This window comes from Python bivittatus, unplaced genomic scaffold (assembly GCF_059951505.1).
Source record: "Python bivittatus isolate LINGU-HERP-01145 unplaced genomic scaffold, Pbiv_v1 ctg000080_np1212, whole genome shotgun sequence".
Classification (NCBI taxonomy): domain Eukaryota; kingdom Metazoa; phylum Chordata; class Lepidosauria; order Squamata; family Pythonidae; genus Python; species Python bivittatus.
The window spans coordinates 65,316,439-65,333,526 of record NW_028277035.1 but is presented as its reverse complement, the minus strand read 5'-3'; the positions used below and the strand labels follow the sequence as shown (position 1 = coordinate 65,333,526).

At 42.2% G+C, this 17,088-nt stretch overlaps 1 protein-coding gene across 3 annotated transcripts in view; it reads right to left on the bottom strand.

The window, feature by feature from the left end:
* The window catches only part of LOC103057752 (netrin-4-like), a 63,362-nt gene extending 46,513 nt beyond the window's left edge, over positions 1-16,849 (bottom strand). For all 3 annotated transcript variants that reach the window (XM_007429645.4, XM_088134280.1, XM_088134279.1), the window contains exons 1-2: positions 14,069-16,849; positions 4,362-4,894 (exon numbers count right to left, since the gene is read on the bottom strand). In XM_007429645.4, coding sequence (XP_007429707.1) covers positions 4,362-4,894; positions 14,069-14,156 — 621 coding nt within the window. In that variant the 5' untranslated portion in view covers positions 14,157-16,849. The remainder of the gene's footprint in view (positions 1-4,361; positions 4,895-14,068) is intronic.
* Between the last annotated feature and the right edge of the window lie 239 nt (positions 16,850-17,088).

Here is a 17,088-nt window from a genome sequence, read left to right as displayed (position 1 = left end):
TTACATATTCTTTGGAGAATGGATTTGCAATATAAAATCCAACATAAAATGGCAATATGTAAACAACTAATTGCTCTACAAATTTGCTTTCACACAGTAGCAAGTGTATCTTTTGAAGGTCACTGTACTAATCATGTGGCATGCATAGCTGGGACAATAAATTATCAAGGACAGTTCACACACAAACACGTGCATGCACACACTGCCACTGGAGAGTAATTCATTACCTTTATTGCTTGCCAAATGCACTGAGATTTGTACTAGTTAACTCAAATGAACTTAGCTGGGACAAAAAGAAAGCTTATACAGTACACCAACGGTCTGAGAGACACCATAAGGTAGACTCCTGAAATAGCTTTGCGAACCTCTGATACTATAATACTGTGCATCCTAGGTAGATGCCCTTCTGATTAATGTCTGCATGGGAGATCACTGAGGCCCCTATGAATAGTCTCCCAGCTTTTGAAAAGAAGTTTGAGATATGAGCCTAGCAACAATAAGTTCTGGAAGAGGAAGGAGACGGAGAAAGCCCAAGTTCAGTTAAGAACACCTCCATGATCCTTTTTCGGTTAGGGTGCAACAAAAGCAGCAGGATCACCAGGCATTTCAACCAGGCACCTTCACGATGCAAGGTTGAGAAATCTATTTAATATCTGCAGGTCAAGAAATAATGCTAGGGAAAACTGGGCTTATTCCTGGCTGGATTTCAAGTCAAAAGGAAAAGAAAAAAGAAAAAGCCAGCCCACTGTTGATGTGGCTCACTAAAATGCTGGTTGGAAGAATACAATTCCTTTTGCACTGGGGCAGCAATAGACTGAGCCTCTGTTCTGTCTTTTCTGCACATATTCTCTGTATACAGTTCCATTCCTTACTACCACTCAAAAGCACATAATGCACACTGTAAGCCTTTCCTCTGGGGAAGCAGAACCTGGCTGTGCTATCTGTGTGTTTATTCTGCTGAGGATAACTGCTTCCCCCACCACTGCCTCTGCATTTTATCTCTTCTGCAGCTCAAGTTCAATGAAATGCTGAACAGACAGCCCTAGTCATAACATTTGGGCACTTGCCTTTAGCAGTGACTAATCCCTGGATTGATCTTTTCCAGCTGGAAGCTGAAATAACTACAGAATTGCAATGAGCTTTCTTTGGCATGATGGCCAAAGCGGAAATGCTGAGTCAAAGACCTGTTATTCAGTAGGTGGCCCTGAGGTTGCAACTTGGCCATAGTGGGGTCAGGTTTAACCTGTTGAGTTTTCCTAGTCCTGATTTTCAATGGAAAAATATGCTGTCCTGCCCTGTGTGTATATATCAGCAGCTGGCAGCAGCTGGCTGACCAGTCCGGGCTTGGACGCTAAGCACTGTCAAACTTGGTTAGCATTTTGATGGGAGTTCAGCAGGAAATACCTAGGCTATGGCTAGACTGGGAAGTTGGGGGGAAAAAAATCAGAAATCACTGCCATACTATTGCTAAAAAAACTGAATGGATTTGTCCATGAAGTCACCAGGAGTCAAGTTTGATTTGTAGGAGACGCTATCTCCAGGCTAGCTTTAATCTCTTCTTTCCCACCAACCCCAGTTGAGCTCGGAAGGCTAAATAAGTCACTTTATGCGAGATGGCGTATATACGAAATACAATAAATAAAATAAATAAATAAATGCATCCTTTTCTACCTTTTTTTCAGCTTGTTCCTCTCCTATGACCCCATACCCAGTAGTCCAGTCAGCATCCAAAAATGTGCCATCTAGTTGGCCTCCTCACCTTGCCACAAATCGCCCTCTCAGATTAGTATTTCAGAAGCTTCGCAAGCAGAGGAAAAAGATAATGTAAACAGGTAGCCTTGAGCCTCCTTCCTTCTAGCTCTCAGCATATCTGCCCTTTTAGTATAAGTTTTTCCTTATAGGTATGACCCCTTGAGACAACCTCTTCATCCAAAGTCATTTCTGGACTTACCTGTTTGCTATGTCAGGAGAACAGTGAATGGAAAGTTGACTTTTTTTTTTTTTTTTACAAAACTAATTTTTGTTACTTTTTTGTAAATATATGGAAGGTGTACGTTTGCATTCATGCAGTTATAGATCTAGGGGAGTCCACACTTAGACTTGATAAAAGTCCCTCACTGTTGCTTTACAGATGGGAGAAGAATGCAATTCCTGAACATCTTTTTATGATGCCATTTTAAAAAGCACAGCAGGGCTAGCCCTAATTAGGTGTTGGCGATTCTAAGCTTGGGACTTTTTCCAAGGACAGTTTCTATCAGAATCACATTTACCAGTTCAGGAACAAGCTGAACAAAATAGATCTGGATTTGATCCTCTTTCTGTTTGGAAATATATTTCAAACATACTAAAAAGCCACTTGGTTGGGTTTTATTTTAACTATCCCCCCCACCACCCCCAGGATGGGCAGGATATGGCTTGGACTGTAGAGCTTAAACTAGTCTGCCAAGCAAGGCATGTTTAACATGCTTCCATAGCAACAGGTTACCTTATTCAAGCAGACACAATTCTTCTTTTCCTAGTGAATTCCAGTAATGGGCTCATTCTAGCACACTTCATTGGTGTCATCTGTCACACAGGCTCTTGTCTGAAATGAATGGCCTTTTGATAGTTTAACCTTCTCTACATTCTAACAGAAGTGTAAATAAACAAGCAAGGAAACAAGCAAGTGTTTGTACTCTTTGTTAAAAGAGTAGTCTGACATATAGCATAGCTCCTGTGACATTAAAGGAGAATGTTGTAATGGGCTGGTTTCCATTGCTCCGAGGTCTTCCTTCTGAAGAGACTCTTATCTTCATTTTTGGATGCTCTGCTTTATTAAAAAATGTGCTTCTCATTTCCCAGATCCCACGGCCAAACAGGTGGACAAGATGAAAAATAATCTTCATTTCTATAACTATTTCTATCTCATTTGGGACCTTAAGCTCAGTGCATCAATATCTTAATGTAAGCTTCTGCTTTTGATCATATCTTCTGTTCGATGTAGGTGAAGTTAGAGGATGATTTGTACTACATCAACATATCTTAGTAATAAAGAAAATAAGCTCTAGAAATTAAATAGGAATTTTTATATCCGCACCACCTTCCACCAGCAGTACTTGCTCTACCAGAAATCCTATGAAACTCATCCTCTACAAAAATGCACTATGATGCAATTTCATGCATTTTTTGTATCTTAAGACAGTATTCCCCAATCTGGTATCCTACAAATATGTTTCATGACAGCTTCTAGCTTCTTCAACTGCTATGGCCATGCTGGGTATAGATTATGATAGCTGTGATCAAACACATCTAGAATGGGTAAATTCAGGTCATCTGTTCAACATTTTGGATGGGAACAAATATGACTCATCTGCAAAACAGTATTCAAAATAAGAGAACACGCTACTTTTAAGGCTGTTATCTTATGTATATAATTTGTGAATAAACCCATTAAACACCCTTAGAAAGGAATTTCTGAATAAATGTGCATAACTCTGGGCTATGTCACTGTATGCTAGGAACCGCCTTATACTGAGACAGGTCAATGATCTGTCTACTCGATATTATTAACAGAAGCTGTAGGTTTTCAGAGTTTCAGAAAGGGCTTTTCTGTATGAAAGCACATGCTCTACCTCTGAATTCCTCCCTGTCTGAAGAACATATTGCATGCTTAAAAAAGAAAAGGGAATGCTAATCCAAATAAAACAGATCAGTCTAGAAAATTTACTACCTTTAAAAAAAATGAATTAGAGTAGGTCTTCCATACTGCTGTGTCCTTTTCTGCTGATTCTCAACATCCAGACTTCTAAAATGGCTATGAAATCTCTCTATGCTTTCAGGCCAATCTTCTAAAGTGGGTTAGCCACTTCTCTCCAGCCATACTTGCTGTAGTGTCTGTGTGATGCAACATAGCCTCACATTGTTCACAATCCATTCCAGGCAGAGTAGCCAAGTTCAGCTCCTTTCAAATGAAAAGAATATAGAGCTTCATTTTTTTTCTTACCTTGGCTACAATATTTTCAGGAAGCTTAGAAGAGAATTTTGGATCAGCATTTTTTGACTAATATGACTTCACTACCTGCTCAAATCTGCTATCCAGGTGCTGTTGATAGGCAACTTCAAAGCTACTTCCTCAGAGTCCTTAAACTTTAGAACACTTGGACTGAGCAATCGTTCAGTCAGAACATGCTTTCAAACAGAGAACTATCCTCTCATAATCTTTCAAAGGAGGACCATCCTCAATAAAATAGAATATGTGCCCACGTTGTATGGTTGACTAATTATCCAGGGGCAGTTTCTTTGGAAGGACTCTGTAATTTTGTTAAGCATAAGATCAAGGTAACTTTTGAAAGGTAAATCCTATCTCAGTTACCATCACATACCTCTCCTCTGGTGCAAGGCACTGCATCAGAATATCTGGAAGTACACAGAGATCCCTCTTCACTGTTATCATTTGGTAGCCCAAATGTAGTTGTGCAATTGACGGAAAAGTATTTGTAAGGTCTCCAAGTCTGCCCATAGTCCTGGGACCTCTCCAGTACCATGGCTGCTGGGCGGGGTGACTTGAAGACTACAATGACATGGGTCAGATAGAACTCTGTTTCCAGATCCAGCCTGATTTCTTCCCTGTGCACCCCTTGTGCAGACTGCCACCAAGAATCAGGATGCAGGAAGAAGTCATCAGTCATTTCATCAGGGAGGTGGGAGTTATTAGGCTGGTTGGCATTGCATTTGGTACACTTGGGCAATCCACAGGAGACATGGTGCAGGTTGTGCTCTGGATAAAAGCAGTAGAGTTCTGTGCTGTTCTGTCCACAAGTGGTAAGTGTGGTTGGTGTCCTGCCTGTTGCTAGATTCCCCACTGCAGGATTGCAGGAATGCCCATCACAACGGAAAGCTCGTGGCTTCACTGAATCTGCAAGAAGAGAGGGAAACAAAATTATGACCAACCAATAAACTGCACCATTCTGTTCCACCTGCCCTAGCCCCAAGTGCTTCCTGAACACCTAAGATCATACCATTATATGGTTCCCTATCCTGCCTGCCTTTCTACCTTCTGTATTGTTGGGTGGCTGTTAAAGAGAGTGGTTGGTTGATTTTAGATTTTTGAAAATACTAAATTATTTGAAACCCTTTATTTTAGAAGCAGGATAAATTATGCAAAATCAGCAAAGATATCTAGTGAGAATTAATGAGCAGAAATAACTGAGTTCACAGAACAAAACAAGTTTAAAAATCTGCAAGGTGTGACAACCTATTTTAGGGAAGGTTGCTGATTGGGTGGTAGCACTCAGCTTCAGAGGGCCCTGGATGAAGCAGATTACCTGGACCCTTTTCAGTCAGGGTTCAGGCCAGGTCACAGCACTGAGACAGCATTGGTTGTGCTTGTGGGTGACCTGTGGAAGGCCTGGAATGGTGGTGGGGAATCCATTCTGCCTTCCTGAATCTCTCAGAAGCATTCAGTACCATCAGCCCTGGTTTCCTCTTGGACTGTCTCTGGGGATTGGGAGTGGGGGACACTGTTTTGCAGTAGTACTCCTTTTTATTCTGTGGCTGGTTCCAGTCACTGTGGTGGGGTGGGGAGAGGTCAAGCCCTAGGCTCCTGCAATTTTTTTTTCTGGGTGCAGTTCGAGGTGCAGGTTACCACCTTTAAAACTCTGAATGGCATAGGGCCAAGTTATTTGTGATACCACCTCTCCCTGAAGGTATCTGCCCATTCCACCAGGTTAGATAGGGTGGGTGTGCTCCAGGTCCCTTCCCTTAAATGTTGCCATCTAGGGGACCTTGGCAGCCTAGGACCTTCCGATAATGTATTCTGCTCTTTAGAACACCCTTCCCCTGAGATTCAGTAGGCCCCTACCATCCTAGCATCTGGAAGGCCTTGAAGAGCTGACTATTCTTACAAGTGTTGGAGTACAGTGAGGCTGGAGCCCAGTAAATTTGAATGTTAATGTGTGGAGGAGTGTCATTTTGGGGGCCCTGAGAGTTTTTGTGAAGATTGTGTGGGTGGATGGGTTGCTATTTTATTGCTGCTTGCAAGCTGCCCAAGGTCATGGTGCACAAGATGGGTGACTATAGAAGTTTTTTAAATTAAAAGATAAATAAACATGGAAGTATCTGCTGGGCACATCCCTGCATAAGTACCTTTCTATAATGTGCAGCTGCTAGCATTTCAGGGCCACTGGAGCCTCTTGGCCTGAGACAGAGGAAATACTATAGTTCTCAGAAGTCCAAGATGGCAAGGCAATTTACTAGCCATTTGTTTATTAATAACTAATTGCAGTTGCTCTAAACTATTAGTCAAATCAGATCTAGTAGCCTTTTGTGGAAAGTCCATATTATATTTAAATGAGGGTTGAAAAAAACCAAAGCAGATTCTATATGATAAATACTGTATACAACTTAACTAGCTAATTAGCCTATGGTTACCATGGTAGCTCATCACTAATCTCTCTCACTGTTGTTAGAAGTGAAATGAATCCATGGTTTGCTTTGTGCTTCAATTTCTGCAAACCAACATTTATTTTTATTCTATGGCAATAAGTGTGGTACAGTAGAATCTCTATCCTGGAGGCCAATCAAAATTGGCAGCAGGGCGTTGGGGGTGACTTTTCAGATTACTTTCGTTAGATCATGTTCAGCATGAAACACCAATCAGTTCTGTGATGTTTCTTATTTCTTATCAGGAAGAATTGAGAAAGAGGAAAGGGAGGAAACTAGGACACATTACTGATTTCCAGAAATCAATGAGCGGGATTTAAAGGTAAATATGAACTGAAATAAGATAGCTATTAACACTATTTACAGAAGACTGCTTGAGAGTTAGAACAGCGAAGACACATCTTGAGAGCACCAGAATGGGGGAAATGTGCTTGGAGAAGAGCAGATTCCATACTTTGGCTTGTGCAAATGGAAATCCTCTTTGTGATCCTCTAGCTTAAGGTGTAAAGCCAATATTGGTAAGATGCATTCCACATGCACAGGGATCCAGCCCAACAGAAACCTTTGTACTAACTCTGTTTCACAAAGAAACTTGACTAGGTATTAATAAGAGTTATCAGGGGCAAGAAATGAAGGGGGGGTGGGCATGATAAAGGTAGATGTTTTCACCAACTTACAAAAAGCATCCCTTATAGATGAGATCAGAAAACCCTTTTCCCCTTTCCTCAGTTTCCTAGCTTTACCTTATAGAACATACAGAGCCAGTTTGGTGTAGTGGTTAGGGCACCAGGCTAGAAACCGGGAAACCATGAGTTCTAGTCCCACCTTAGGCACAAAGCCAGCTGGGTGACCCTGAGCCAGTCACTCAAGAAGGCAAGGGCAAACCAGGACTAGTCCAGACATCACCAGGAGTCAAAAACTGATTTGAAGGCACAGAAAACAAACAAAAAAAGTAAATGGTTCCTGTTGAACTGTTGTGTGGTTGAGAACAGCAAAGTAGAACACAAGGCTAATGAGCACAGAGGAGGTTGGTTGTGGGGGAAGGGATGGATCAAAATCTGGTTTTAAGAGCCTCACATTGGAAGAAATCAATGTACTGGAGATTGCTTGGCTTCCCAATCAGGCAGCCCATCCATCACTCACTTATTCCTTGAAATGTGGGGTCACAGCCATGGGGCACTATGGATGAAGGGACAGAAGCAACTTGGGACCTAGCCTGAATACCAAATGGAGCTCCTTGAATAATTCATAGAAGGGATAAACAATCAAGATTGTAGTGCATTTTTCTTTTCTGGGCCCCAGGTGCTGCATGTCATTGACAATTTGGCTCTTGATGGATGGGTTGCTCAATAATCCTTGCCCCTTGGCTATTTATGTATTTACTCCACAGTCCCCAGGGGGCTGTTCAGAGAGGTGGCTGTTTGCTGGAGGTGGCTTGATTAAAGAGTGGCTCCAGTGAGGGTGACTCACACAGCTGGAAAAGCAGAACTGGGCAACCTCTTCAATGGGCAACAGCTATATCAGACAATTCCAAAGGACATTAAATGTTAACTAGTAAATATGTGATTTGTTATCCTTTTTCAAAGCATATATAGACTCAAACTATTGGCAAAGAGAGCTGAAATGTTCTCACTGAATTCAGCTGCCTGTATGTATGCAATCTTCAGCTGCCTGAAGAAGAAAGATATATGCAATCATCACTGGTGTGGGACCATATAAACAAAGATTCAGCAGTTGTTAAGTGTGTTTTGCAACACTTTTGCATTTTTCTTCAATGGAAAACCATTTAGTTTTGTAGGTTTTTTTTCTTGTTGCTGAGTACTTTTCTCCAGTACTGGGTACTGGAGTACTGTTATCAAGCAAGAAAAATGAATTTTAAAAAAGACCATCAGGGATGGTCTGACTAATAATTGTGTGGTCTGTATTCTTTTATGTTTGTTTTCATGAGAACTTCTGCTGTTAGTGTGTTTTAAGTTTATAAAGCCAGAGTGCATGATCTTCCAGCTGACTCCAGATGGGATTGCACTCTGACTTAAGCAGTGGGTTCACAACTTGGTGGTGTTTTTAAAATCCTGCTTTTATAAGGGATGGTAGGTTGATATTCACAACACAAAATTGTTTTCACTAGCTTAGATCATGCTGAAGGTTTCCCTGGGGCAAGTGAATGTAGTTAGGCTTGCTTCAAAGTAAACCTACTTATGATGGTACTGTTCTATTTCAGATGTATTTTTTCCTAGATTGTCCTATCCTTGCTATTTGGAATTTAATATATAGCAATTCTATCAATGCACAAAAGTCAATTTAAAATTTAGAAGAATAACTTAAGAGGAACCACATCAGAAGAAAAAATGGATAGAATATGAATACAGGTATGACAGTCATTGTGCGTAAGCCAGTTCTTGTAGAGGTAGAGACAAATCTCAGTGGGTCCCAATCAGGCAAACAGAAAGGCTGTGCTGTCTCTCTCTCATGTCCCTCTAGAATGGACAGGTGGAATTGCCAGTGAGGGAAGCAGATCTGGGTAGGGATGAACCATATAACAGTGTAGAATCACAATGACACAGCTCTGATTTGGGAGTGGAGCAGAGACCCCATGAAGACATGCCTTCACCCAACACAGATGTGACATTTAACTAGAATGCCAACTTTTTAATTCGTATCAGCTGAAGATGAATAATGACTGAATCAGTTCAGAAAAAAGGTAATACTTCACAGTTGCTAGCATGGAATTTCAGTCCCCATGTATAATGATAGCTATTTGGGGCTCAGAGAACTCCAGGACCACTTGTCCAAGTAGAAACTGCCCCAGGTGTGCCCATACATAAATTCTGACAAATAATCCCCCCATCCCCACAGAGAGGTGAGCATTGTTTTATGGAGCTTTTCTCCTGTAGAACTGGCTCTCCTCAAAAACAAGTTCAGCACTTGTTGATATTTAGAAAATTAGTGAAAACTTTGTTTAGGCATTCAGGATTGAGATTTTATTTATTTATTTATTTATTTATTTATTTATTTATTTATTTGTCTGTCATATTTATATCACTGCCCAACTCCCCCACAAGGAGGGACTCTGGGCGGTTCACAACAAAACAATTTAAAATCAATAACAACCTAAATAATACAAATATAAAATATATTTATTAAATACAATAAAATTCAAGAGATGGTGATATTGGGGAGATGTGGAAGATGTATATACTTAGGAAGTATGTGGGTGCTGTTCATGAAATGTTCACAATTATTGTGATTTTTATTTTCATTTATTAGATTTTATGCATTGTATAGTTTACTGCATACCACTTGTATAAGCTGCTTCAATTTTGTTTAAAATTGAAATGGTATAAAAGCACTTGTAATAAAAGAGGACTGGAAAACATCCTAGAGCAGTGTTTTTCAACCTTGACAACTTTAAGATGTGTGGACTTGAAGTTGTCAAGGTTGAGAATCATTGTTCTAGAGAATAAGGCTATTAGGGGCTACTCATCATGATGGTTTTATTGTGTAGTATGTTGGTAGAAAACGTGAGGGAGAGTTATGTCCTCATGTCCTATCTATGAGCTTCCTATTGGCATAACCGTACAGAAAACAAAATGTTTGGCCTGAATCCGCACTGCTTTGCTTATTTTCTTATGTACTCTGATTTAATCACATTCTCTGTTGCAGTCTAATTTACCCTTTGGTTTTCAACCAGGTCCAGCAGAGCTTTTCATATATCTCAATGGCCCTCTTCTGTGTTCCTAATTGTGATGGGAGGGAGAACGTAATCACTGTAACCAAACTATTTTGACTACCCGGGGATAGCAGTGCAACTTAGTTTTCTGTGAAAAGTTACAACTGTTACAGTGGGGCCCCAGTAATATCATCCAGCTGAATTTAATCTCATCTGTCAACTTCTGTCAAGTAAACCAGCAGTGCTTTAATATTACTATTCCTCTCTATTAAAAAAACGGGCTCTTGAACTGAGAACCAGTGGGATCAAGAAACAGAACCCCAGTGAAAGGGTGAGGCTGAATTTTCATACCATACTAAGCTTCATAAACACACACATCACATGTAGAAATGTTAAATGTTATCCGTTCAATTAAAGCAATAATACACTTTGTTTGGTTTTCTGGATCAGTGTGATGTAGAGCTCCACTGAATGTGGTTTATGGCTTAGCATTATGTAGAAACCAGGCCACTGTAACTTATTCAAAGTACCATGACATAGTTCTGTATATGAACCCAGCTAATAGCTGATGTTATTGGGGTCGCCAGAGAACCTGAAGAGTTCTATCCCACTACTAAGTTTTAACCCAGGATTAAAATTGTCCACCAGCTTTGCCTAGCAAAGTGCCCCTGCTATACCTCATGCAATCCTGTCATTACTATATGTTTGCTGCTAAACCAATTAGAACAGCTCCATTTTGCATGATTTTGGCAGGAATGGGCTGACACAAGGATAGTGGGATCTACTTGTCTTTTTGTTGATTATTATTGTACAAGTCTGAGAGCCTGGTGTAAAATATATATAAATTCAACAGTAAGGATTCCTGTGTCTAGGAATTTGTTTTGCATTACAGAACTGAACAAAGCTTTTGTTTCCTCCATACAAATATCCATAGATGGTTATTCTGAGCTTTCGAGTAATGTAAAATAGAGGATACATTTTGTGGTTGTCATAGTTAAATAAATAGAAGTTGGAAATCTTCCCTGGACATCATGTAGATATCTAGCAAGAGTTCCAGATTTACTTTCTGCCCAGCCTTTGTTTATGAGATGATGGGGAAAGACTGCAGACTAATAGAGTGGGTCAATGTAACTTGGGCTTCCTGCTTTTTTCAAATAATTCACCATTACCAAGTGAGATTGATGGGAAACATTAACAATTCTTCAGGATTCTTCAGATCGAGGTGTCAAGACAGAATGTGTCCTGGAGAGTTATGCTGGCTGCTTTATTTTTGTAGAATCTGTCTGGAGTCCATGCCAGACTAAAGACTGACCTTTGCTCAAGAGGACCTTGAATGAGGCACTGAGAGCAAGGGGCAATGGGAGACACCTGTGCTGTAGCAACACAGGCTGGCTCCATAGCCACTTCATCCATAATACTTTGCTTTTATGACTCCTCAGAATCAGGTACTGAGAGGGAAGAAGGAGAAAGGAAGAAGTCAAAGGCAGACCCCCTCCTTCCTACCTTAGATACCAGGTCTTCCTGGGCCACCTATATGCTGTAATTCATCACAAGATGATTTTACATGATCCCCAACCCAAAAACCAAATTATCAAACCTTTAATTTGCTTCCCCATCACTGAATTAAAACAATGGCACCCATGTCAATGGGGTTCTTAGTCATGCCAAACAGTAAAGCTACATTCAGCCAACCATACTGTTCGGGTTTTTCATGTCAATGTGGGGTAGTTGAACATACAGCAGAGACAAAACAAGATTCCCCCTTCCTTGCTTGGGATTTTACAATACCTTAACAACTAAGAATTGCTGAACACCTGGATTGACAGCAGGAAGAGGAGGAAAAAAAAATAAAAGAAGCAACAACATTTGAATTCTGCCATGCCATAAGAAATCAAGCTAAATATTGCTTGGTTTTCCTATTAATGGCCAAACTGCATTATACCAAATCTGTTGTTTTATTAAACAAACATAGGTGATAGCCAGGGACTATGACTTTCTACAGCCATTCCTACTGGACCAAAATCTTTACTGAAACCTATTGAGGACTCTCATGGTAAAAAGGACAGAGAGCAAGACACAGATCTGGGTTAAACTATTGAATTGAAATGGAACTTGCATTTATTACCAATTCCATATCTGCACTGTGCTATGTAGGCTTTTAGATGCAGATCTGAGAGTCAACAGTTTTCTCCAGCCATTTTTCAATGCTTTCATTATCATTTGATTAATATGGAATCTTAGCAAATCATATTTGAATCATTAGGCAGGCTCTATGGCCTTCTGGAGTGACAGATCTTTTGCTGCCATTCATAGGAACTAGCACATTGCATTTGGACATTTTTTTACAACCGAGCCAGAAGATCTTGGTGTGAAATCTGTGGCACTATCCAGCTATTATTACATGATGATTTATCCTGAAAAGGGGTTTTGCTCTGCCAGATGGCAGCAGTGCTCATTAGCATCTACAGCATTCCTCAGCAATCTGGCCTTTGTATATTGCAAAATTTTAGCAATCCTGCATGTGGTCTCATAACATTTTGGCCATGGGGAAGCACTTGGGTCATTGTGGTAATTGTGTAAAAGTCCCTAAGGCTAGAAAAGGTTGCTGATTTAGGTATCCAGCTGCCCATCCCTTCCCAGACGGGAGGAATGTTGCATGCTGGAGTTCTAAGATGTCAATGGATTATGTGTTACATCACTAGGAATGGCTGAGAGCAATGCTCAGCCCAATGAAAACACATCCATGTGCAGGTTGCAGGGGAAAAGATTCTGTCTGTGGAGCCCACCTATCTTTGGTTCCCACCCATCTCAGCTTCAATGGGTAGCATTGCCAGGTAAGTTTGAAAAAGTTTGCTATCCAAACTTTGCCAGCCAGCACGGAAGTATTGTGGGCTCTCTATATGGCAGTCTCCTTAGGCCCATCATAAAGGAGAGGCTTTGGTGGCAAAGCACATGAACTCCATGCAGAAGGCCTCCAATTCAGTCTCAATGTAAGCTACATTGGGAAAGATTCCTATGCAAAACCTGGAAAAGAATTTACCAGTCAGCTACTAAAGCATAGTGTCACTTCTTTGGTTTGGCTTAGTGCAATGTGTGAATCCAGCCATTGTGGCTTATAAACCATAATTTGTGGCTTAGCCTGTTATATGAATACAGGCAATAGTGATTTACTTAATAAACCACTGTTAAGTAGACCATGGCTTAACAATGTGTTTTTTAAGCATTGATGCGTCTTCTAAGCAGACTTTCTGTCTCAAGTAATGCAGCCTTATGCTCAGCAACACTAGGGGGCTGTCTGTACCCAGGGAGCCCTGCCTCAAACTCACTATTACAAACACATCTCTAATCCTTATGCCGGAGAAAGCTTAGAATACAAAACTGTTCTTGTAAATGTCTTTTTAAAGGTATTTTTTGTTGAAAAAAACAGAGGCACCACTTATACAAAAATGAGCAACTTGATTCAAATTTGGTATATCAACCCCACTGTTCTATGTTCCTATCATGACCTATTTCACTTGAACTTTGTGTCAGGTGCCGCACAAAAACTTTGAACATACAGTTGCATACATATAACCACCCCAAAATTAAACTCATATTTAATTTGTACATGAAAATACATGAAGTAAACCAGGTCATTTGCAGAATATGAAATCTTAACATCCAAGTTGGCATTGCTGTCATACATTTTTAATTTTTCCCCTGGCTCTTGAGAATCAGGCAAAACTAAAAGTTCTCTCCTGACACTTTACATTAAATTGTGAAAACTAGAAATCTCTTTGACTCACTTTTCTGGTTTTAAAATGGGGACAAGGGTTATTATAGTAAGTAAGTTTCATCAGTTTGTAAATTTATATGTCTAAATGAGGGGAGAAGGAGAGTTTTATTGATTTACTAAAATAAAGTTGAATATGAAAAGCTTTTAAAGACTTGTCTGAAGCATCTGCAGTTTAAATGCCTTTACTGCTTATTTCTGCTTACCTGCTCCAAGCTGGGCAAAAATAATATACTCCAGGAATACGATCAGCTGTAAGCTTTTATGTTGCATGACTCCACCTAGGAAATCCATCTTCACCACCGACGTGAGGTCGAAAATAGTATGCAAGGCTATTTTACATGTCTGATGCCCACTCAACCTTTTGCAGGAAAAAGAAAACAAAACTCCAATCCCTCCTAATTTATTCTAATTATTCTGTGACTGCGGGGTTTTCGCCCTGTCATTTCTCTTTAAGCTCCCCCTTCCTTTCCCAATGGGTCGCGTTTCCAAGGCCGCCGCGCGCTCTCGCTGCGTGTCAGTTCAGACCGTCCATCGCCGCCCAGTAGCTCAATCCCGCTGGCGGCCTAGAGGGGGAGACCCTCTCCCCCGGCTCGCCCCTCCGGAGACTCGGCGAAGGTCGCGCGGGATTGGCAAAGGCAGCCCTGCAGGGAGCACACGCCAAGATTGCTTCTCCTCCTCCTCCTCCGACCTTTTGGGTCAAAAACACGCGGCGCCGTCATACGGTCTCCTGGCCCGGAGCGTCCGATTTCACCGCGGGGGCTCTTGCGCCGCGGGGCTGGTTCTTCTGTGGCGTCTCCTCCCCGCTCTGGGTCGACTTACCTCGGAACTCCTAGCGGGAGTGCATTCCGGGGCAAGGCTGCCTTTGTGTTGCGCGCCGGCGGCGGCTCTCCTTTCCGCTCCTTCGCCCCGAAGCAGCGGGGCGCTCAGGCGGAAACCCCAGGACGACGGTCTGCGGGGACGACCCGACGTGTGCGGCCGGGCGCTTGTCTCAGGACAAATACGACGACGACCTTGGCATCCTCATCCCCACCATTCGCTGTCCCTCCTCTCCCCCCCCCCTCCGCTTTCTGCTTCATAGACGGAGCAGGAGCCCGAGATCGCATCTCACGCTCCATTCAGCTCTCCGCCCCTCGGGGGGCCCCGATTCGATCAAGCACGTAGGTTAGACCCCCTCCCCGCCCTGTTCCTCCACAACCCGGACTAATTGTGAGCCTCGGGCAAGAGTCGCGCGCTCTTTGAAGACGGGCATGGGGGGCCGTATCTCCCGCCTTCACTTTCGGAGGCTTTCATCTAATCCGAGGAGGAGGAAGGACGAGCCCGCGCAAGCGCTGGGCTCTCTCGCTCGCAGCAGCGACGGAAAAGGCTGCCCTCCTCTCGGCCCCGTCGAACCGCCTTCCCGTCGCTCATGGATGCGTGCGCCGGTGTGTTTAAACTCGGTTACTGTATTTCTAGAGGGTCGGGGAAGGATCTCCCCCAAAAGTCTACCCCTTTGGTTGGAGATGACTGTCGCCCACCAGCACGCCGCGCTCGCCAGCCGCCTGTGCCCGCTGCCTCTCGTGAGAGGGCGGCTGGACGGAGCCGCGCCCTCGCGCCGGGCTGCCCGGTCCTTCGCCTGCCGCTGAAGCTCCGCGGGGATGCTCTTCCTCACCGGTCTCCGCAGCGCCCTCTCTCGGACCGAACGGCCCATCACTTCCAACCGCGAGCCGAGGGAGGTCGAAGCGGGAGAGAGGAAGGGAAGGGGGCTCTATGCGTTGCTGGCATTTCGGGCCTCTGCTGTCTCGCGGAGGGGCTTCGACCGCTTAAGGTTGACGCTGATTAAAGGGAAAGTTGCAAGAAGAGAAAACGGTAGATTTCCCACCCTTTTTGTACGTGGATCAAGATGGGTATCGGTACAGGATATAGGAAATACAGTACTGGCTTGGGGTGCCAGCTGCCCTGCAAAACACAAGAGGAAAAATTCCAGTGTCCTGTTTTTGTTTCATTTCTCTGACTCCATTAAACCTCTCTTCCTATTAAGGCTGATTCTGGCAGGTGGGTGTGCGTTGCACTTCCAGTTGATCTCTGTTGGTTTCCCTTTAATCAGCATCATCCCTAAGCAACTGAAATCTCCTATTATATTTTTAAAAATATTTTAAAAATTGCTTTTCTATTTAAAAAACCACTCAGTACAGTTTTAATGTTACAAATAATAACTGAAATTTGGTAAAGGCCAAAAATTTGATTCTATTCATTCGGAAGAGCAATTAGTTCAGAATGCTACTGTCAATACTGATCATGGCAAGATCCTTCTAAAGTTGAATGCCAATTCTTCAGCAACTTCACTGGCTTTAAGTTTATTTCTGAACTCGATTTTGAGTTCTTGCAAGCCCCATGTGGCCTGAACCTGCAATACATGCATCAGAACAGAGGCCCTTCCAATCCAGGATTTTGTGGTTTAGGCATACTCTGCCTACTATCAGCTGAATGCATTTGAGAAGCTCACTGGAAAGCAGTAGTCTCCTTGCACTGTTATTTCCTAATATAACCAGGACTCATGGTATGCTGGCTACGATTCAAGAGATACTGTAGTAAACAGCCATCAGTTTTAATAGCCTTAGACAGCCAGATCCTTTAAGAGGTTGTCCAGTACCCTTTTGAAGCATCCAGATTGACTTCCATTACCACAACTGCTCACAGAGAATTCTGCAACTGGAATTCTGCAGTGCGTTTTCATTGGCTGCTTGGAGTTACTTGAATGTACTATGTGTGATCTCCAGTAGAGACCCATCCATGACATTTGGGATATCCTCACCATCAGAGGTGTGAAGAATGGCTGTTCTGGACAGACCTGCTCACTTTTAACAACATTGGAGGATAAACCTCTCAAGAAGGTGTGTTGGAATTCAGCACATTTCTTTCCTAGCTGATGTGGACTTTTATGATGGTCCCCAAATGCTAACCTTACTAAGGGGCCCTGAGACTGCATGACACACTATTAAGTCTATTTATAGTTTCCACATATGAATATTTTATTGCTGTATTGTTATTTTAGAATATCGTTTGATAATTCCATTATGGATTGTACTTTAAATGTCATTAAAACACTTTGGGATTTCTGGAATCAGAGAGGGAAGCATAAATGTTGCATTAAAAGACATGGTAGAAAAAAGTGGAAGGGGCTCACAACAATGTCATGCTCACAAATAAAACCCCTGAATATTTGAACATTTGCTTATATATAGTA